Source organism: Myotis yumanensis, unplaced genomic scaffold (genome assembly GCF_028538775.1).
Source record: "Myotis yumanensis isolate MYYU_CA2020_CCGP unplaced genomic scaffold, mMyoYum1.0.hap1 SCAF_10, whole genome shotgun sequence".
Lineage (NCBI taxonomy): Eukaryota > Metazoa > Chordata > Mammalia > Chiroptera > Vespertilionidae > Myotis > Myotis yumanensis.
The window spans coordinates 61919051-61941163 of record NW_027223761.1 but is presented as its reverse complement, the minus strand read 5'-3'; the positions used below and the strand labels follow the sequence as shown (position 1 = coordinate 61941163).

Genomic DNA, 22113 nt, shown 5'->3' with positions numbered 1-22113 from the left:
AGAATGCCTGACAGGACTTAGTACAGAGCTTGGTTCAAAGAATGGCAGCTATTGTTTTATTATTAGACACAACTTCTTTGATAACTACAGGTGCTCTAAGTTGGAAATTTTAAAAGTTGCCAATGATTGTTTCTTTGTCATTAAGTACTTCATTCTCAATAAGATGATAAGTTTCTTACGTGTTTTCATATTATTTTCAGCCACTTCTGGGCACCCTACACTGTGCATAAGTATTTTTTTAGGCACCCCAGGAAAGACAGAATTCTTGTGCATGGAGGTCCACTGAAGGTGTCTGCTATTTAAAGGCATCATCTCTGATATGAGGAACTCGCAGGCCAAGAAACATCTATGTAGAGAATAATTTCCCCAAACTTTTGATCCATTATGGATAGAAGTGAAGCACTATGCAATAAAAGATATAGAACCTAGAAGAGGCCCGTACATTTGTGTCACTACATGGAGAAGAGCTATCCAACAGTCATACTATATGAACTGGTCTTTGCATGAGCAAGGAGTACATCTTATTGTGCATTGCACTAGGCCCCTGAGTTCCTGGAGGTGTTTATTTCCACAGCCAGGGTTTATTATTCTCACTAATACACTTTCCCACACCCCCTGCCATATACACAAGAGAATAAATGGTGGGAAAAGGCGTCTTCTGCTGGACCCACCCCTTGGGAGGACTGCTGGTGGTTTTTATCTCCCACGCTGTTCCTGAGGGACTATCTGCCAGCAACAGAAGCATGCGCTGCCTGAGTCATTGCCTCTGGGGACAAGTCAAGTCTGAAAACCCGGCTCCAAGGCTTAAGGGAAAATCAGTTTCTAGAATTTTCTGCCTTTTATGCATCAAAGAAAAAGTGTCAAGGTCGAACAGTACATCAAGATTCCTTCTCGTGAATTAATGGATTTGTCTTTTGTTAAAGAAGTTCGATAGAGAGTTTCTAGGAATCCTTTATTATGTTAACACGAGATAATTTTGAATATCTTGGGATGCTTACTATCTTTGAGCCTCAGCTTTCTCAGCTATCAAATGAGAGAAACACTTCACACCCCACAGGCTGGTCATGAGGATGGTGTAGGATGACTCACGACAGGTTTTTGTAAACATGATAGGTTTGTGTAAACTGCCTGTGCAACCGAGCGATGTAGTTATCATCATCATAATTTTTTTTAGAAAAATAAGGTCACTTATGCCCTGGAGGAAAGATATGAAATGTAATTGCACATCTTAGAAGAAAGCAATATCCATCCTGGTAATTAAGCTCTTCACGAGAGGGCAGAGTTGGGGCTGTGGTCTCTAGCTTGATCTTATCTCTGCAGGTAACTCCTGGCAAAGTATGTTTTCTCTAAGTTGGAGACCAAATGCTTGTGACTTTCAGAGTTAGTTGTCAAAGAAGCATAGCGATTGTACCGTACAATGCCTGGATCCCTTTCACGTCATCTTTGGGGAGGTGGAATCCATAGGGATGCTGGTACTTATAAGTAGGGTACATCAGCGCGGAGGGGTCTGTGGAATGGGCCAGGCCCAGTGCGTGGCCGAATTCGTGAGCAGCAACGGTGAATAAATTGAAACCTAGACAACATGAGAGAGAAAAAGGCAGCATCAACACAAGGTTTTATTTTCAATATCTTCTGACTTTATAGGAGAATTGACATCCAAATTACAGTTGACTCATTTTCTTTCCATAACTGGATTATTCAGGGGTTAGTAGGCTATCCTGGCACTTAGCTTTGCTTACTTTCCTCTAGTTCTTTCCACCTTGGCTAGGAGGGGTTGCGGGGTGGGGGAAGAGGGAAATGTAAATCAACCCCCTTTGTTCATGGTCAGTGATGCCTGGCAGGTTGATAAACAAGGGTCTAACCAGAGCCAATAGTGGTAAAATGATAATAGCGGCAATAATATGGAGACATAGGTCACAGATGCTTTACTAGTTCCCTGCTATTGCAGCCTTCTTTAAAAAAAAAAAAAAATTTTATTGATTTTTTACAGAGAGGAAGGGAGAAGGATAGAGAGTTAGAAACATTGATGAGAGAGAAACATCGATCAGCTGCCTCCTGCACATCCCCTACTGGGGATGTGCCCTCAACCAAGGTACATGCCCTTGACCGGAATCGAACCTGGGACCCTTGAGTCCGCAGGCCCACGCTCTATCCACTGAGCCAAACCGGTTAGGGAAGGTCTTCTCTTTTTTTATCTTCACACGTTTCACACTGAAGAATTCCAGATGGCATGCATGATGTTCTGGAGTTTTATCCCAAACCCCATCACTTCTCAGGAGAGTCCTGACTCCCTCAGGTCATTTCTGAATGCAGCCTATTTCCAAGTACAAGTAAAAGACAATACATACTATGGAGGCGAAGAAACAGAGCTGTGTGTGGAGGGGGGAATTGCTGCTTCTTGAGATTATATGCTATGAATCAGAGACCAGACAAGTCTACAGCACAACTGAGGGAGGGTCTTTCCTTTTGGATTTTTGGCTTACTTGTTTTTCCTAGCCAGCCCCCCTAGTTAAAGGGTGGCCTGGGGCGTTGAACCTCAGGGTTTCATGATGGAGGCCCAGAAGAAGGTACAATATTTTCCAGGTTATGGTGAATTGTGCATATATACCATTCATTCCCATAGTCCACTTCTCAGCATTGTCGAAATGTGTATCTCCTCCCAGGCCTTCTCCAGGTGCAAATGCATGGGCTAGTGTCCCGCGGGGCCCATCGAATGGGTAGGAATCCCCATGATCTAAACAAGTGGGGAGAAATGCCAACAACATTTAGTCCATCTGGCAATGGTGGTGGTACATAACATGACAGCTTTTTGAATAGCACTGACATTTCTACAGATGGATTTTCAATATATATTCATTTTTTATAAGAAGTTCAGTGTCAATGAGTAATCTGTCAGTTGGAAATTTAAAAGGCTTCTTTATATTTCAAAGATAGTAAGCATTAAAAGTAAAAAATGCACTCCTGTTATTGTTTTTACTGTGATATCTATTAGTTGATGCGTGGCAGACTGTGAATAGTACCCACGCCACAGATTACAAAAGGAGAAAGCACAGATGGTCATTTGACAGTGATCTCTCCCACTGATTGGCATGTGGATGCGTTGGTAGAGTGCAGCTTTCAGCGTATAATTCAGCTAAGACAGGAACAGCAACGTGAACATGTGTGTGCTTTCTGTTTGAATAGCACAATACAATACAATACAATTTAAGGAAGTGCCACAAATTTCTCTGTAATTTTGATAGACTTTCATGTGTAAAACTCATGAAAGTAATAACAGTATTTATAAAACCTTAACTTTTGAAGCTTCATATATTTTTGTTTTATTATCTATATTTAATTAACACTTCTTTACAAACTTAACAGAAAAGGAGGAAGAGTAAAATGAGGGATGGTGTAGAAGCTATGTTTCACAGTTTATCAGGATTTTAGTGATGAAACAACATTTTATTTAAAAACAACAGATATGGGGGGGTCAATCGGGGGAAAAGGAGACATATGTAAAACTTTAGACAATAAAAAAAAAACCCAAACAACAACAAAAACCACAACAGATATGCATACCCCTTGACACAGACACTGGTGTGGTGATGGCCAGAAGGAGAGGGGGCGGGTTGGCGGAGATGGGGGAAGGGAGGTAAATGGGGATGTCTGTAATAGTGTCAACAATAAAAATTAAGTTATAAAAAAGTAAAACCTCAAAACAACAAACAAACAAACAAAAATAACAACACCAAATTCTGGTGTGTCATTTCCCAGGTTTAGGTGCACTGTAGGTTGTATGACCTGAGGCACCTAATGAAATGGCAGCACAGCCCCTAATCGGCTTGTGTTTTAGGGGACAGGGTGCAAGCATGAAAGACATTAACTCCATGGCCCCCCCAAGCTGCCCTGGCCACATTGTCCTGCCACGTAACTGGGGTGGCCTTGGTCCTCTGGGAGCGGGACCCACCATGGGCCGTTTCTAAAGGGCTTGTACCCAGGCAGGACTTGCTTGATCTTCTCTCTCCTAGCTGCTAAGCAGGGCTCCCGGTGACGTCAGATTAAAATTAAGATCAAGACTTGAAATAAAAGGGACACTTACAAATGTTATCCTTGGAGGGTAAGAGGCAGTGGCGATCACTTACCTTGTTTATAGGACGCTAAAGAGAGAAAGTCATTTCATGGCATTTCCTTTGTCTACTAACTAGATAAGGTTTCTCTCGAAAAAGGTTCAGAGAGCTCCATCAATCTCTGTGCAAAGTTAGGCCTCTACTGCTTACCAGGGTGAGAAGCAGGCAAGTAGGAGGCAGGCCTAGTGATTCCACAAGTCATCTGCAAGTCGGGGCCAGACGGCAACCCCACTCTCTTACCCAAAGAAGGAAATAAATGTTACTGTCAGGGCCACGGTAAAATTTACTTTCTTCAGTGAGAATTCAAAGTGGGAGATTCTTGACTAATATGGAAGGGGATATAAGGCAATGAATACATCACGGGAATGGTATGAAGTCATGTGGCCACCCAACCAGTGGGAAAGCTAAATCTGACATTCTCTGTCCCTAATGGGGCAAAACCATAATGAACACATGTTACATGGAGTCCATTCTACAGCTCAGTCTAATAAAGACAAGAAATGTTGAGAACTCCTCTGGTTCTATTCTGGCCAGATGAAGATCATGACTTTGCCATGATCTTAGCCTCTGCCCATCACAATACTGCACGAAGAAGGATTGTGCTGATCACTTGGATTAAGTATTGTAGAAGGAAAAGTATTGGAACATTTCTCCTTTGGATTAGCAGACAAAATCCAAGAAGCACCACAGTACCTCCTGTTTCAAAAGATATCATGATATCTGCTTCTCCTGAATTTATTTTCACAAAGTTCAGAGGAACAGCGCTACTCCAGGCCTGCAAAGCCATCTCTACCGCCTTGTCTACATCAGCAGAAGTCATGGACGACGTGTACTTGGATATTCTGTGAAATAGAAGGAATATGTTTTTCTTTCAGTAAATGTCCCTAAGTGAAGAAGTCAAGAAATTATATTGTCTGTATTAAAACCTTAAATATTGAACATAAATTTACAGTGTAGATTTTGTCCTCCAATACAATAATTCTTATTTTGCTTTCAGATTCGTTAAAATACTGAAACATGTTAAACAATAAGAAAAATAAAGTGAAGAAATGAAAGAGTTGAGATTATCTGGTGCTGAAAGAGTTTGCCTTTCATTATTACTATATTTTCTCTAATTTTGAAGAATCATACTTTGTGAAACATGACAAGTACCAAGAAGTCCATTTTCCCTAATGTGGTTTTAATTGAGAAGAGCTCTCTTTTTCCCCATAAGGGACAGACTGAGAATTTTCAGCTGTAAAAAATAAAAATGTGGAGTTGGAAAGTTTTGCAAACTTTCATTCAAAGGCCATCAGGATTTCCCCAGGGCCTTGGGGGGAGGGGGGGGGATATTTAAATAATGCATTTTAAAAGAGGAAGTGCTCTTTTGAACTGGAAAAGGTTTGAGTCTTTCATCAAGTCCTGGTATGACAGTGACATCTGCAGGCAGAAAATTAAGGAGTTGTTTTTTGGAGGGTGTGGGGAATGGGGAGGAACAAACAGTTGTAGAGAGAGTTGGTGGTTTTCTAAAACATGCTGCCCTGGAGCGGAGTGGGGGTGGGCGGTTGGTTTCTGGCAGCATTCCAAGGAAGGGCTGGAGAGAGGAACTTCACCTGGGGACTTGGTGGGATGGAATTCAGATGCGATGCGGAGTGAGAGACAACCCTGAGAGAGGACTGAGCCTACTGTCTCTCTTTCTCCAGCTCCTAGTCCAGTGCCTTGCACGCAGTAGGTATTTAGCAAATGTACTTGATAAATGGATGAACTGATGAATAAAAGTTAATGGTTTTTAGGGCCTACTTGGTGGTTCTCAAATTTTAGGACCCATGATAACTACCTAGGGAGATTTTTAAATATATAGGTGTAATCCAGAAATCTGCATTTTTGCACGTGTCCTATAGGTTATTCTGATGCAAATGGTAAAATCTCAACCTGAAACCATCAGAGGTAATCCTTAAAGGGACCATTTCATGCTTTCAAAATATGCCAAGACCCCTATATAACAAAAATCAGTGGCTTATTACAATTCTGTGTAGTTAGCACTTGAACTTCCCTTACAGTATGGACAAGTCAGCCATATCTTTGAGCCAAGTGTGTGCTGGGCTGGAGAAGGCAGAGACAGAGAAAGGAAGAGCACCAGGAGAGAACAAGAAAAATCCTGACCCCAGGTCTAGAGATTGATAAGCAATAGTGATAATAGCTAATATTCTTTGAACACATACCATTACACTGTTCTAAGCACTTTTTTAAAACACGCGCCATAAAATTTTCACAACACCTTAAGGGTTAATTATAATAATCTACATTTTATGATTCATCAGGATTTAATCCCAGTTCTGACTTCAAAGCTTATACACATAAGCACTGTGATATATTTTGTCTTTTAAAATCCTCTGGAATCCAGTAGCTATGTAGACAGAGTACTAGGCCTTCCGTGATGGGGTAGGGAGTTATTCAGGAGCAGGCGTGGATGGGCAGTGGGAGTGTTGAGGCCATTTTGGGAGTGCCCAATTTATCACAAGAATATTACACTTCTCCAATTCCCAAACTATCCTGATCTATGCCCCCTGTTTTGCTGGGCATATTCACAGACTAAAATTCTATGATAAGTTTAAGAAAATGAAGGAAAAGATTCCATGGGTTTATATAATATTTTCCTGTCTTATCCTAATCATCTCATAATCACTGTGTTCATCCGCTTATCAATTGTTTCCCACAAGGGGAGCAAATGCTTTGATTTTTGTGATTCTTAGGCTGAAGCCAATGACTCATAATTGCGTTCAGAGCTCCACCTTATGGACTCAGAAGCTCATAGCAGCTAATTAGTGGCCTTGGTTTGGGCCCTCATTTTGATCACAGTTTAACAACTGGCTCTCTGAAGAGAAAACTTGATTTGTAGGGTTTGCAGATTTTCATATTATAAACACTCTCACTATGACTAATTTCTAGTTACCAACTTGTCACCACGGAACACAAAGTTGGGAAGAATTGAGCAGTGGCACATCACTTCCCCATACAAATAGAATAGATGACAATGACTTCGTGAACATAGGTAAATGTAGTACAGTATAATAATTAAAAAACAATGGTTTGATTACCTCTGTTTTTAATAATAATTTATTTAATTGTAAGATTATATAGCTTAGTTTTTAATAATGGCTCTGTGTAGCAACCAGCTCACAAAATTCTTGGAAACTTAACAACTGGCTGCAACATCGCGGAAAATGTCAGGATTGGCTGTTGTGAGCTGTTAGTAGCCAGCTCCAGCGCACCACCGCTGCCACTGTTTTAACAGGCCAGCCTTTCTCCAGGCCCAGATAGCGACCAGATGTGCTCCTCCAGACAACGAAATCTGATCCTGACCCTGGTCTGGCTCTCCGGTGCCCTGGATTAAAGTCTAAACTGCGTGGCCTCCTGTTCTAGCGCCCTCCGCCTGCTCCAGCCTCGCTTCCCCTCATTGCTCTTCCTGCGCCCTCTACTCCCCCGCACGCCCTGCCCACTGCCCTGCTGCTCCAACACCAGGCCATTCCACTTCCTGTGGCCATTTGCTTGGTCTGCTTTTCTACCTAGAAAACCTCTACATTTGCGAGGTCTTTGGCAAAAATAGAAATGGGAGCTGCCCTTTTCCATGCCGCCTCTGTCTGGCATGTAAGAGGCCCATAGGTCCACTGGCAGACTGCCTGCTTCCCACCCCACCCTCTGGCGGAGGGATGGGCACCACGCGTGATCCCTCCAGTGGGCCTGCGAGGGAAGCCTGCGCTGACCCCAGGCTGCTGGGATGGAATTCCTATGTGATGACCTAGGGCACAGGGAGGATGAAGGTTCTAGTTGGGCATGTCCCCTCGGACTACACAGAATCCTTGCTCCAGGCAGGAGGAGGCCAGAGGGTGGGAGTGAATGTGGAGGTGGGGAGGGGGGGAGGGGGGCTGAGTGGAGGGAGGGGGAACCTGGGGCTAAGGGCCCACAAAGGACAAATTATTTCCAAAATTGAATGCCTATGGTAGGTGCTTAATAAATCATCAATAAATGACTTTTTTAATCCACGAAAACAATGAATTTACCGATAGGGGAGTTTTATCATATCCTTCTGATTGAACAGGTTGTTTTAAGAACACTGGTGGATACTGTCAGGTTATTTACCCTAGGCTAGATTATTTTTCTTTAAAGATAAATGTGTTGTCTCTAACTGGTAAAATTGTAATACCTAAGATAGCCAGCAATTACAGCAATCCTGAAATCATATTTTCTAGTGAATTTTCCATTGTCATTGTCTAAAGATTGAGCCTAAACAATCTTTCTTGTGGTTGCGATGAGTCATGATATTTATACAGAACAGAAGGAAGATTTTTTTAAAAGAAAAGAAGGAAAGAGAGAGAGGTGTTTCTGTCTGAATTTGGAAAGACTCAGATCTCATTACCTGTATGTCAAGGTATTTTTTTTCCACTTGGGTTCACCTGGGAAGAGGCGGTAGTTGGCCACGTCAGGGACTCCGCAGCGAGGCCTCTTGATCACGTCCATTGTGGACCGGTCTAACTTCCCCGTGACTTGAAGGCCAAAGAATGCTTGCAGCTCCTTAATCTTCTTTACTATGGAATTGCTTCCTCGAACAACCATCTCACCAGCCTGGTGCCCTCCTTTCTTTGTGTAGAACTTGTCAAGATATGCCTGAAAGGGAGAGGTGGGCTGACACACCTACAGCACAGTCTTGGGGAGTACTCATGCTCAGGAAATATTTTCTGGATATTTGAAAAATAGTGTGCAGAGTATATTTCCATTTTTGAAAAAATTTAGATATATTTGCATAGGTAAATCTTAGAAAGAAATACAGTGTGCCAAATTACTAACAACAATTATATTTTGGCAATGGGAATTTTAGTTAGTTCATTTATTTATTATTATTTTTGCTTACCTGCATTTTATAGTTTCCCTACAATGAATAGATATTGTAAGAGAGAAAAATAATGGAGGGAAAAAGAAAACTTTCCCCCCATGAATCATTTATTTGTCCTTGACATCTGTACCCAATTTGTGAAACAGACTCTCCTAGTCCTCTGGCAAGCAGTTATTGATATCATATTTGCCTTAGACACCAGTGTTTTTAACTCTCAGAGGCTTTGTGCTCCAGCCTTTCACCTTATGCAAAGGCAGAGGTTCAATCCGTTTCCCTGCTGAGGCTTTTAATCAGTTCAGGTGTGTTCAGTGTGTGGGGTTGAACTTGTTTCTGTGGGGCAGGTTTCCTGGGACAGGCTCTTTGTCCCTTGAGACAAGTAAAAGTAATCATCCTATATAATAAAACCCTGATATGCAAATCAACCGAACTGTAGAACTACCAGCAGCAGAACGACTGGTTGCTATGACACCACTGACCACCAGGGGGCAGACGCTCAATGCAGGAGCTTCCCCCTGGTGGTCAGTGCACTCCCACAGAGGGAGTGCCACTCAGCCAGAAGCTGGGCTCACGGCTGGTGAGCACAGTGGCAGTGGTGGGAGCCTATCCTGCCTCTGCTGCAGGCGGGCAGTAAGGAGTGAGGGGCCCTGGACCGCGAGAGCCCCAGACTGGCAGAGGGATGTCTGATTGCCGGCTTAGGAGGGGATTGGGCCCAAGTCAGCAGGCGGACATCCCCTGAGGGGTCCTGGACTGAGAGAGGGCACAGGCCAGCCTGAGGGACCCTCCCCTGCAAGTACAGAAATTTCGTGCACCGGGCCTCTGGTACATTATAAAGCTTTCATTTGCACATAACGCTTAACCCTTTCATATATCATTCAAAATACTTTTCTATGACTGCTTAGGTGAAGTGAGTGAGGCAGAGTCACACAAATGCAGAATCAGAACCTGCTGTTGATCCAACTTATTTCAGGAAAATAAACAAGGAACAGCTAAAGATTTATATAAAAATTTTTATTATATATAAAGTTTTATATTTATACATTATATATAAGGTATTTTATTGCATATAAATAGTATTTATTTAGATATACACTTACTTATATTCTACATAAATTATGTATGTTTTAATTTGCATGTCATATATACATATTTATATATGTAAATAATAAAACATTGGCAGCAATCTTAATGTTTAACAATAGGGGGTTTGTTAGATATAGTATTATATATTTATGTGAAGTAACACTAGTCCTCAGGTAATGTACCTCCAGGGTAATGTTGGCTTTGTAGAATGAGTTGGGAGCATTCTTTCCTCTTCGATGTTTTGAAATAGTTTGAGAAGGATAGGTATGAATTCTTCTTTAAATGTTTGGTAGAATTTAACTTTTGAAGCCATCTGGTCCTGGACTTTCATTTGCTGGGAGTTTGATTACTGCTCCAATTTCACTGCTTGATCAGTCTGTTTAGATATTTTATGTTTTCCTGGTTCAGTCTTGGAAGGTGTATGCTTCTAGAAATTTATCCATTTTTTTTAGATTGTCAAATTTGTTGGCATATAATTGTTTGCAGTGTTCTTTAATGATTCCTTGTATTTCTGTGGTGTCTTTTGTGACTTGTCATTCATTTATGAATTTATTTATTTGGGCCCTTTTTTTTTGTTTGTTTTGATAAGTTTGGCTGAGGGTTTGCCAATTTTGTTTATTTTTTCAAAGAACCAGCTTTTGATTTCATTTATCTTTTTTATTGTTTCTTTTTAAAATTTCTATTTCTGCTCTGACCTTAATTAGTTCCATCCCGTTTACTTTAAGTTTTGTTTATTCTTCTTTTTCTAATTCCTTTAGGTGTAAAGTTAGATTGTTTGTTCTTGATTTTCCTTGTTTCTCAAGGTAGGCCTGTATGGCTATGTGCTGGTCTTCTTTGAAGAATTATCCGATGTTCTGAGAGCCTAAATCACCCAGGGAACTTTCTTGCCAAAACTATTGATAAGATATTAGCATACTTTTCAGGGTCAAAATGTTTAATTAAACAAATAGATGTGCACTTAGAATTGTGTTTGTGTTAAATCTAGCTCGTGCACTGTTGGCTCAACACCTGATTGTGACCCTGGATCAAAGATCTCAGAACTGTCCCATTCACCGGCCTCCCTTCCCATCCCCCAGGGTTTATTGGTTCAGGTGGTTGCCTCTCCACTTTTCTTTCAACGTTTGAGAGATAAAAATAATGGAGTCCCAGAGAGTCTGTCCCAGCAAAACAGCAGCCCAGGTCTCCCCCTAACTCCTCATTCACTGCATTTTCCTAGTGTCCTTCCTGAGAATTAAGAGTTTAACTCAGAGTTAAATTCAAGATACGGTTTCTTCAACATTTCTTTCTACTTTGGCTAAGTCACAGAAAGGGAGTTGTGAGAACTTTTGATGCTGTGTGATAAATCCTAATAGAATTTCCCCTAGGTTTTCAAAAATTCCTTTAAATTCTTTTGATTTCATCTTTCTCATCTATAAAATAAGGTTGGTATCTGTCCTACTGACCACAGCAGTGTGAGGATCCAATGAGACCCTCATTGTGAAAAGTGCTTTTTAAAACAATAATTTTTTTTAAAATCCTCACCTGAGGTGGGAGGATACTTTTTCCATTGATTTCTAGAGAAAATGGAAGGGAGGAGAAAGAGAGAAAAAGAGAAACATCAATGTGAGAGAGACACATCGATTGGTTGCCTCCTGCATGTGCCCTTACCTGAGTCTGGGGTTGAACCCGAAACCCAAGTACATGCCCTTGACTGGGCATTGAACCTGAGACCCTCCAATGCTCTAATCACTGAGTCATTCCGGCCAGGGCTGAAAAATGCTTTCAAATGTATCAAAATATTTAAAAATGGCCCTAGGTGGTTTGGTTTAGTGGATAGAGTGTCAGCCTGTGAACTGAAGGGTCCCAGGTTTAATTCCCATCAAGGGCATGTGCTGGGGTTGCAGGCTCAATCCCCAGTAGGGGGTGTGCAGGAGGCAGCCAATCAATGATTCTCTCTCATCATTGATGTTTCCATCTTTCTCTCCCTCTCCCTTCCTCTCTGAAATCAATAAAAATATATTTTAAAAATATTTAAAGATGTATATATCCTATATAATAATGAGCTAATATGCTAATTAGACGGGACGGCAGAACAACCTTCCAGAACGACCAGTGGGCAGGGGCTGGGTGGCGGGGCCCTGAGGGCCAAGCCCCTTGCACGAATTTCATGCATCAGGCCTCTAGTATATATATAATATTTTACTCATTAATTCCACTTTTGGAAATCTTTCCTGAAAAAGTAATCCTTTAAATTAGGCTGATGTACAAAGATGTTCAAAGAAACATTATTCATATGGAAATAATTTATGTGTCCAACAAAATAAATTATTAAATTAAAACTCACTTGTATAAGAGTGCACAAAAGTAGGTTCACAGTTGTTCATATGGAAAAAGACATGCATTATGATTATTACAATGATTATTATTAACTCTGTGTTTTGTGTACTCACAACTGTAAACCTACTTTTGCTCACTCCTGTATTCTGGAATATGTGTAACTCTTCAAAATAATGTTCATGACAATAGCATAAAAATAAATATTTTCTTGTGACATAATAATTACTGAGAAAGATAGGAACCAAATATAATAACATTTAAAAATATCTCTGTGCACAGAGAGTAAAATGGTAGTAAAGACACCCAAATTTAACAATTTATATTTGGGAAGTTTTTTATTTTTTTTTTAATGATGAGTCCATAATAATGTGATAATAAAAATTTATATTATTTTAAGGACAATTTAACAACCTGCTTTAACTGTTGTATTGATATCAATAATTTTAAAAAAAACAAACAAAAAGAATAAAACCCTGGATTAAGACAAAGTAAGCATTTTATCATCCTTCATTTTTGGAGCCTTTCTGTTCATCAGCAAATCAGAATTTAAAGGGTAAAAGTGGACATTAAATACATCAACTAAAATCCTGTTCATCTTTTCAGCTGTAGATTTCTGTGTTTGTGGGTTTGAGAAGCAGCAGATGGCATTTGGAAATGTTGCCTGTCTGTGTTTCCAGGCACAAGAAACCACTTGTTCTCTCCCAGTGAGTGATCGATCAAATGGAAGGATGAGAGCTGTTTATCCTGATGCCGGCTCCCAGGCCCCAGGTGATCCACTGGCCTTGCCTGTCTCTGGGACTCAGCCAGTGGCTTCTTCCTGTCTTGCCACATTAGCCTGATGCTCCTTCACCCCGCAAGCTGCTGCACTGGCTATTTCCTCTGCCTGGACTGCTCTGCCTCCGGATCTTCATGAGACTGGCTCTTTCGTGTAGCGCGGGGTCATCGCGAATGCCACTTTCTCGGAGAAGCCTTCCTGGATTACCCCGGTGAAAATGCGCCCCACTGTCCCAGTCACTCTCTGTCAACCTGGTTAATTTTTTTTCCCAACATCACATCACTTTCTGAAATAATCTTGGACATTTGTCAATTGACTACGTGTTTATCTCCCCCCAGCACTTCCCATGCCCTCTATCATCCCAAGTAAGCACCATCAGCACAGGGACACTACTTGTTTTGTTCATTGATGTTTATCCAAAACTTAGAACTGACCCTGGCACCTAGCACACAGTCAGCAGTCAATAAATCATTGTCGAATGAATGAACTTAAACTGTCCACTTTCGTGCTGTTTTATTTGTTGTATCTTAAGGCTGTCAAAGTTGTTATATGATTCTGTAAACCAGAAGGTGGGACACTAATTTTTGTTTTAGTCACTGGGACCCACATTAGAGGTTTGCCCAGATTATTCTAAGAATGAAAGAGTGATACCTGTTTTTGTCTGGAGCTGATGACTGGGGATTTGGCAGGCAGGAGAAGGTGTTGTTTGCCAGGTGGCAAGGTGTGGACAGTTTTTCTTGGTCCTTGGTCAAAAGTCATTCTGAGGGCATAGCATTAGGAAAACAGACCGAGGCTGGCTTATTTTGGAGAAAAAGAAGTAAGGGATCACTAAAAATCCCCAATATTGCCAGGCCACCTAATTTTTCCAAATGCTCCTGCAAGGATGGCTTTTCCCAAATGTTCTAGTCTTCTTCCGGTGCAAACTGCTAATTTTTAGGTCAACTAATTTTTTTTTTCTGTAAAGGACTGAAAGTGAATATTTTTTGGTTTGGCCACACTCCATTGTGGAACGAAAGAGTTATAGACGACAGGTAAGTGAATAGGTGCGGCCGGTATCTCCGACAACCATAGTTTGTCGGAACCTGTACTAGCATCACGGTCTCCATCTACCTCAGCTCAGTCAGGCCGCAGTGTGCTCCTCCTTCTGGGGTCATGAAGCCTGCGCTGTTTCCGAATCAGAGCGGCATGAGGCGGGCGAGGCAAAACCACATTTGGAGAGAAGGGACCCAAAGCTGGGTGGCACCGATGAAACGCAATTTAAAATAGAGGCCAGTATTTGAGATATGTTATTTTGACTTGAATTCCTCTAAAAGTGGACTCAAGTCAAAGGAAGTTAAACTGAACAGGCCTGTACTTGGCATTCACTATTATTTGTGGGCGGGGCCGATTGATATTCAAAATATTTAATGGCTGGTTGGCAGGGGGCCTGACCAGTCAGAATGGGATGAGTGGTGTAAACAGTCAGAAGGAACAAGAGGATGTACATGTAGGTGAAAATCAGCGCTGCAGGGCAGCTCCGCAGGCAGCACACAGGTGTAGCCTGGCAGGCAGGAAAGCACCCGGGGGCAGGCTTGGTAATCACAGATGTGCTGTCACTGAGACTCTTAAAAGAGAAGCCCTGGTGCAAAAACATCCCATCCACACACCTTTCATTACTGTTGGAAGTTCCGTCATATGAGACTTGTTTTTTTTAGGTTAAAGATTGCCACCTTCCTATTAAATGCAAAAGAACAACAACAAAAACACTTAGAAGAATATATACGGGGTGGGCGAAAGCAGGTCTACAGTTGCCTTGTGATATTCTTTTGAGTTAATAAAGCTATGGTAATAATCGTGCCTGGCTGTCTTTTCTGCACAAACAACTGTAAGCCTACTTTTGTCCACCCCTGTACATTGAATCACTTTGAGTCACACGTAGTCTTTGCAAAAATTCCAATAGGAATTATTTGTATCAGATCCCTCCCAATAGTCATTTGGGAGAGATTTTAAAAGGGGAGATACAGAAAATGAAAGCAATGGGGAATACGCTTTAGAGAGGAAAGACTGTCAAATGAGAAGCAGGTAGGTACCCAGGAGAAACCTGGTTCACTTTAGATGTTGACCAAGTTTTCCCTGAGTACAAGCGGACTGCCAGGAAGCCTAGTTACTATATGCCAACTGTACACCTCAATTGCTGCCTTTATTTTCCTCATACATTATTTCTCAAATACTTCTTTGGTCTTTTTGTATGGCATATATTTTTGCAAACCACCTCAAATTCTGTAAGAAGTAAGATAACTAGGTAGATAATTATTCAATTATTTATTTAGTCATACAAACGTACACCTAACATGCACCAGCCAGTCTTAGTTTCACAGCAGATGGAATCTAGTGGCTTTCAATGGACTTGTAAGAAGACTAGAGGCCTGATGCACAAAATTCGTGCAAGGGGCTTGGCCATCGTAGCCCCGCTTCGTCCGGAAGGTTGTCCGGACAGTCCTTCTGTTGTTCGGCTGTCCGGTCTAATTAACATAGTATGCTTTTATTATTATAGATTTTAAAACAATGACAGATTTCCCCCTTATTTTCTCGCTATACTCTTTTAGTTTCCTGGGGTAGGAAAAGGAAGAGGGAATTCTGCAAAGATTCACAAACCTGTGCGAGGTGGTAGTTGTTCCTTGAGGTCCTGGGGTTGGCTGCAAATAGGGAGGGGGCTGCAGAGGAAAAGTTCAAAGCCGTGATGAGGAGGAGAGCGAGGCCAGATGCAGGCAGCACCTTCATCTCCTCAAGGTAGCTTGGTAATTATATCAGCCTCAGGGACGGCAGACAGTGCACACTTGCACTTCGACCTTGAGCTGCTTTTATAGAGTCAAACAGGTCTGGACCCTCAGATCAAGGATGATTCATGTCTCAAAAGGTAATTATACAGCTCATTTCTCTCCCTGATGACTGGGTAACACAGCAGTGCACAGGAGTCAGGGAAAGCTTCATTCTTTGCAATTTGCCAAGTCACAAAAGGAGATAAGCGGTCACTTTTACTGAATTCTATCAGCTCCTTACACCAGTTGGGATAAAATTGATTAACTAGAACCCAACTAAACTGAGTCATTTGATTAGTCTCAGTTTAAGGGCCTTTTTCCATTCTGGTTCCAGGGAAGGTAAGTGATTAGGTTATAATTTAATTTGTCCGCAGGAATTCTGGGCTCCCTACACATTCAATCCAATCGTCTGTGCCTTCTGTGCCCACTTTGATATTTGTCAGTAACAAATGCTGTTCTTAAGGATGGTTATGGGGTATTATGGTCCTGAATCATAAGGGAAATGTTACTTTAAACTGTGCTGACTTCGGGTGGAAAGTGAACTGATAACTATTAGAAAGAAAGTGAACACAAGAGCGATGACTTCGTTAACCAAGACATTAGACTGAGCTATCCATTCTCTGCTCGCTCTAGTTAACTAAGGCTCATTTTTTTTTTCTGGCTCTGACTAAAATTGATCTTGACCTAGAGATAAATCAAGGAGAAATGGTGTTTATGGTGGGAAAAGCACTTTGTAATGACAAACTGACATTACATTTTAAGATACTTCCTAGCTGAATAACTTTGGACAAGTAATTTAACCTCTCTGAACATCATTTTATAAAAAAACAACAACCTGCAAAGCACTGACTATAATACCATATGTAAACTCTTCAGTGTTACAAGGGTAGCATAGCATATTGCATGGTGTCTGCTGGCACCACTTGGCATGCAATAGACAGGTGTTCAAATCCTAGTTCAGAAACCTGTCCATATGACTTTGAGCAGGTTACAGTTGTGGTATTCTCCTCTGTCAAATAGGGGAAACAATACCTACTTTGTAGAATTATCATAAAGGAGTAAATCCGGTCACAACAAAGCTCATAGCAGAGTGCTCAGTAGACATTAGCTTGTATAAAATAATGTCTAGTTTCTCTTTTTCACTTTGGCGCCAGGCACCAGGTAGGTTTTTAATAAATGCTTTTTGAATGGATGACTTCGTCACTAATTCTCCAAATGTGATTCCTGGACCAGCAGCCTCACTATCTTCTGGGAACTTGTTGAAAATGAAAATTCTCAGCCCCCTCCCAGACTTACTGAATCAGAAACTCTGGGAACTGGTACCAGCAGTCTATGTTTTAACAAGCCTCCCAGGTAATTCTGATGGATGCTAAAGTTGGAAAACCACTCGATTTGTTGAGTAAATAACAAATTGTGGGGCCCGGGATGAAATGAAAGAAAAATTTCTAAAAAGTGCCAGGAACATTCCAGTCATAGAGAGTATTCAATTCTGCCCTTACCCATGCATTTTCTGTGGTGGTATACCTGGTATTTGAAAGTCATTTGTGAAGTTTATTGCCAATAATTTATTACTAATATTTATCAAGCCATGAAAGTGTAGTAGGGAGTTAGGGAGTTAGATAGGCAGGGGCAGAGCAGGAAGGATGGCCAGGTGCAGAGGGTCACCGGGGTGGAGAGCCCCCGTTGCCTAGCAATGGGCCAAAACAATAAGCCCTTGCACTGCCACACCCTTGAGCATTAACCCCTGGAAGAAGATGTCTAGGCTTCAGTTGTGTTTCAGCTCCGGGCCCAGAGAAGCAGCAAAATCAGATGGAGTGATACCATGGCTCACATTAGGACCAGCTGTATTGACTAACGGCTTCCTGGTGCTGACCATTCAGTGGATACCATGGGGGGCACACCAGGAAAGCTGATGAATGTTCCATTGGGATTCTCCTCTCAGTCCTCCAGATAAAAGCCATTAGGATGGAGGACCCAGAGTGAGGCTCTCTCTATGGAACACACTCTGACCTTCCCACCCCTTTCTTTTCCCAGGGCTCTTTCTCTCTCTTCCTTAAGAGCCGAAGGGCCCTTCTTTTCCTGTAACTTGTTTCCTGAGTCCATTTCTTCTACAGCTCACTTCTTCTACCTCTGTGACTTTCTAAATAAACTTTCCCTGAATTATTTCTTAGCAAGAACTAGAGAACTGAGGTTGCTGAACCAAGGTTAACAGCTGGTGCCACTTTTCATCACTAACAAAAGTATATGAATGGCCTTCACATTTTTATTAGATTCAAGGTTATTCCCATAGTGATCGATCTCTCTCTCTCTCTCTCTCTCTCTCTCTCTCTCATCCTGATATACTTTCCATGTGAAAAAGAAAATGGTAGAGTTACAGCTAATGTATGCGGTCCAGTGAATAACCCCAGGTACTCAACAAGAGTTTGTTGCACATGTGAACATCACCGCTGCCACATACTCTGAGACACGTAACACATGATTCTCAGAAGAAAAAAGAAAGAAAACCAGAGATCTAGTAAATTCATTCTGCTCACTGACTTGTAAGCTTCTTGAAAACTAAATGATACAAAAGTCACAATCAAGCTTGTTTTATAAATGAATGAATGTACAAACACTCATGGTCACCTTTTGGTCTGAGGAAAGGAAAAAAATATTACAATAATCTTTCAAAATTTGCATTTATATGCTTTCCTGAGCTCTGCATTGCTAACTGTACCTTCATAGCAGCTGCCAAATTGAAGAACAAGGATTGAATCCTTGAAACTTTCTCCATTTGGTCATCTTGTTTCCTTGTTTTCTCCCCAAACCATTGTTCCAATTCATGGTAATGACCCCAGTACAAAAGCAGTCAGAGAGGGGAGCGTTTGAGTGGAAGAAATGACAATAAGAAACTCTGGGGCCAATAGAGAGAAGACATCCTCACCTCTAGAATTCTAAAGAGTTTTGCCAACTTCCACTTTTGAAAGCAGATTGAGGTAAATAACTGCCTACAAGGTGTGATATAGATATTTCTAGTAGGTCCCACTATCCCCTCTTCTAATGTATGAATATAATCAATCTCAATATTCCCAAGTATGATACTTCAACTGTTAAATGCAAAACCTGAAGAGGAATAGCAATTTATGTTTATAAGTCACTTAAAAGTTGGTGTAAATAAATTTTAGCTCCAGGCCAGTGCTAGGCAACATCCCTATTCTTTCCAAAAAGAATGACAAACCCCAGCTGGTAATTTCTCATTAGGTGTTTCCTTTTCTTGATATTTTTCTCTTCACAGGGGAGCAAAGTCTGCTTTCTTTCTATTATTCTTGTATCAAATTTAAATCCAAATCATTCCAACCTAAAAAGATAATATCAAAGCAAGTCAATGACTACAAGGACATGAAATGAGAGACCAGGTCACAGAGAATGTTAAAAAGCATAGTATCTGTAGAAAAATTGGATGATAAAAATAACATACATGAAACAGGAAGTTGGTAGCCTTTTAGCGGGGATGACATTTTGGGGATTTGCAGACTTCTTATAATCATATTTACTGCAGAGAACTTCTTGCTAGATCCTAGCTGAATTCAATGCCATAGTAGTTCTAGGAAATCTTTCACATTTAGGTTTCTGAGACGGTACCTGCTATCTGTGAGATGGATTGAGGAATAATTGTTGAATAAATAACTGACTGCCTATTGGCCTTACTTTTGAGCAAAGAGCCCAGGCTTTGTATTTAGACAGACCTAGAGTCAAACACTGACTTGGCCATTTTCTAGATATGTTACCAGTTCTTAAGTTTCAAGCTATGAAATTCAGTTCTGGCTAATATATGTAAAAAGATTAGGTAGCTCAGAGAATTGCCAGGAAGACTGGAGCAGCAGGCTGGAAAAGCAGAAGGACTGAGGTCAGTGGAAACCAAAGCCAAGGAGTCATCTGTTGCTGGGGCCCTTGCATCTTACCGCTGGATAGTATTACAGCTGGAAAGTCCAGGCATTGAGACCAGGCTCTTGTTTCTAACTATCCTCGTTTCACTCCCTCAGCTTTCAGAGTCTTCAGTGGGAGAGTCTGTTGGTCGGGTCTGGGTCATGTGCCTTCACCTGGATGTCCAGAGGCAGGAAGGACCTCTGAATCTGGCCTCCATACTGGGAGGCAGGATACATTGCATAGACACCACCAATTTCCTCTGTGGGAGACATTCCCTTTGAGAGGAAGTTAGTGCCCGGCAGCCAAAGAACAATTTAACAAACCAAACCAGATATAAAGCTATATTACCAAGCCATGGTTCTCAAAACTGCCTGGTACTGGCACAGGAACAGACATATAGACCAATGGAACCGAACAGAGAACCCAGAAATGGACCCAAGACATTATGTTCAATTAATATTTGACAAAGGAGGCAAGAGCATACAATGGAGTCAAGATATTCTCTTCAATAAATGGTGTTGGGAAAATTGGTCAGATACATGCAGAAAAATGAAACTAGACCACCAACTTACACTGCACAAAAATAAACTCAAAATGGCAAAGGACTTAAATGTAAGATGGGAAACCATAAAAATCCTACAAGACTCTATAGGCAGCAAAATAGCAGACATATGTCGTAGCAATATCTTTACAGACACAGCTCCTAGGGCAATGGAGACTCAGCAGAAAACAAACAAATGGGACTACATCAAAATGAAAAGCTTCTGCACAGCAAAAGAAACCATCAACAAAACAACAAGAAAGCCCACTGCATGGGAGAACATATTTGCCAATGATATTTCAGATAAAGGTTTAATCTCCAAAATTTACAGGGAACTCATACAACTTAACAAAAGGAAGATAAATGATCCAATAAAAAAATGGGCAAAGGATCTAAATAGACACTTTTCGAAAGAGGACATACGGAAGCCTGAGAGACATATGAAAACACGCTCAAAGTCACTAATCCGAGAGATGCAAATCAAAACAACAATGAGGTACCAAAAAGCCAAACCCAGTAAAGGACCACCACAATCTGTGAAGCCTCTTAAACTAGCTCCTGTTTTGTAACACAGGGTATTATCTCATGATATTTTATGAGATAATCTATCTCAGAAGGCTGTTGAGAAGATTAACATGGCTAATAGTGGCTTAATGCTCAGTTCAGTTCATAAATGAGAGCCTTCACAATTGTTTTTCTCCATTATTTGTTCCCAGATATATTGTGATGAATTAATGAAAATGAATATATGACATTTTCTTCTAAGATGTCATTGCTTATTGAACGGACCATTGATTAAAATAACAGTTGTGGGGAAAAATACAACATTATATCATGAAATGTACACATTGACATACTATAGATTATTTATGTGTCTGCTGTCTTTCTCCACTAAGCTCCATAAGGGTAAGGACTCTATTTATTCTGTTCACAGCAGTATCCCTAGGACACAGGACAGTGTCTGGCACAAACAAAGAATTCAATAAAGTGTTGTTGAATATGTGAATGCTTGAATGAGTGAGAGATCGAATGATTAAAGCTAGGAATAAGGGAAACAAGATTGTCTTCAGAGGGATACATATTAAATCAACCCATATAATGAATCAAAGGTGTGTAGCATTACCCTTAGGTGTCAAACTTTTATTAAACCCTTATTTTATACCAGCCACTCTGCCAAGGACTCTATGTACATTTTTTCATTCAACTTTTAAGAGATCTCCTTTCTCAAGTGAAGAAGCTTGGGCTTAGGGAAGGTAAAGATTTGTTCACATACACATAGATATTAAGTGGTGGCTCCAAGAGTTAAATTCAAATCTGTTAGAGTTCGAAGTCTGTGTTCTTGACCCTGGGAGTACAAAGATATGAGACACTGATTTTATACTCCAGGGGCTCAAAATTAACTACTGCAATAAGATAGAGAATTTAGAGTAAGACCTTTGATAAAAAAGGACTGACTCTTTGTGACAAAAATGTGCCTTTACACTGCAAATTGGTAGAGACCTTCTAAAAAGCAATTCTACAATACATACCAGGAATTACTTTTTGGGCCACATTCCTAAGAATTTGAGAAGAATGATTTTTAAAAATAACTTAGAAGAAAAAAACCCAAAATGTTATTTTATGCTTAGTTATAACAGCAAAAAACTTGGAAACAACCTAAATGTCTAAAAATAGGGAAGTGGTTACCTAAGTTATGGCAACTCCGTGTTACATAATTT

At 40.8% G+C, this 22113-nt stretch overlaps 1 protein-coding gene across 1 annotated transcript in view; it reads right to left on the bottom strand.

Annotated features, from left to right (window-relative positions):
* The window catches only part of MMP20 (matrix metallopeptidase 20), a 37599-nt gene extending 21689 nt beyond the window's left edge, over positions 1-15910 (bottom strand). Inside the window, exons 1-5 of the mRNA XM_070426914.1 lie at positions 15785-15910; positions 8506-8753; positions 4803-4951; positions 2609-2734; positions 1412-1573 (exon numbers count right to left, since the gene is read on the bottom strand). Coding sequence (XP_070283015.1) covers positions 1412-1573; positions 2609-2734; positions 4803-4951; positions 8506-8753; positions 15785-15910 — 811 coding nt within the window. The remainder of the gene's footprint in view (positions 1-1411; positions 1574-2608; positions 2735-4802; positions 4952-8505; positions 8754-15784) is intronic.
* Between the last annotated feature and the right edge of the window lie 6203 nt (positions 15911-22113).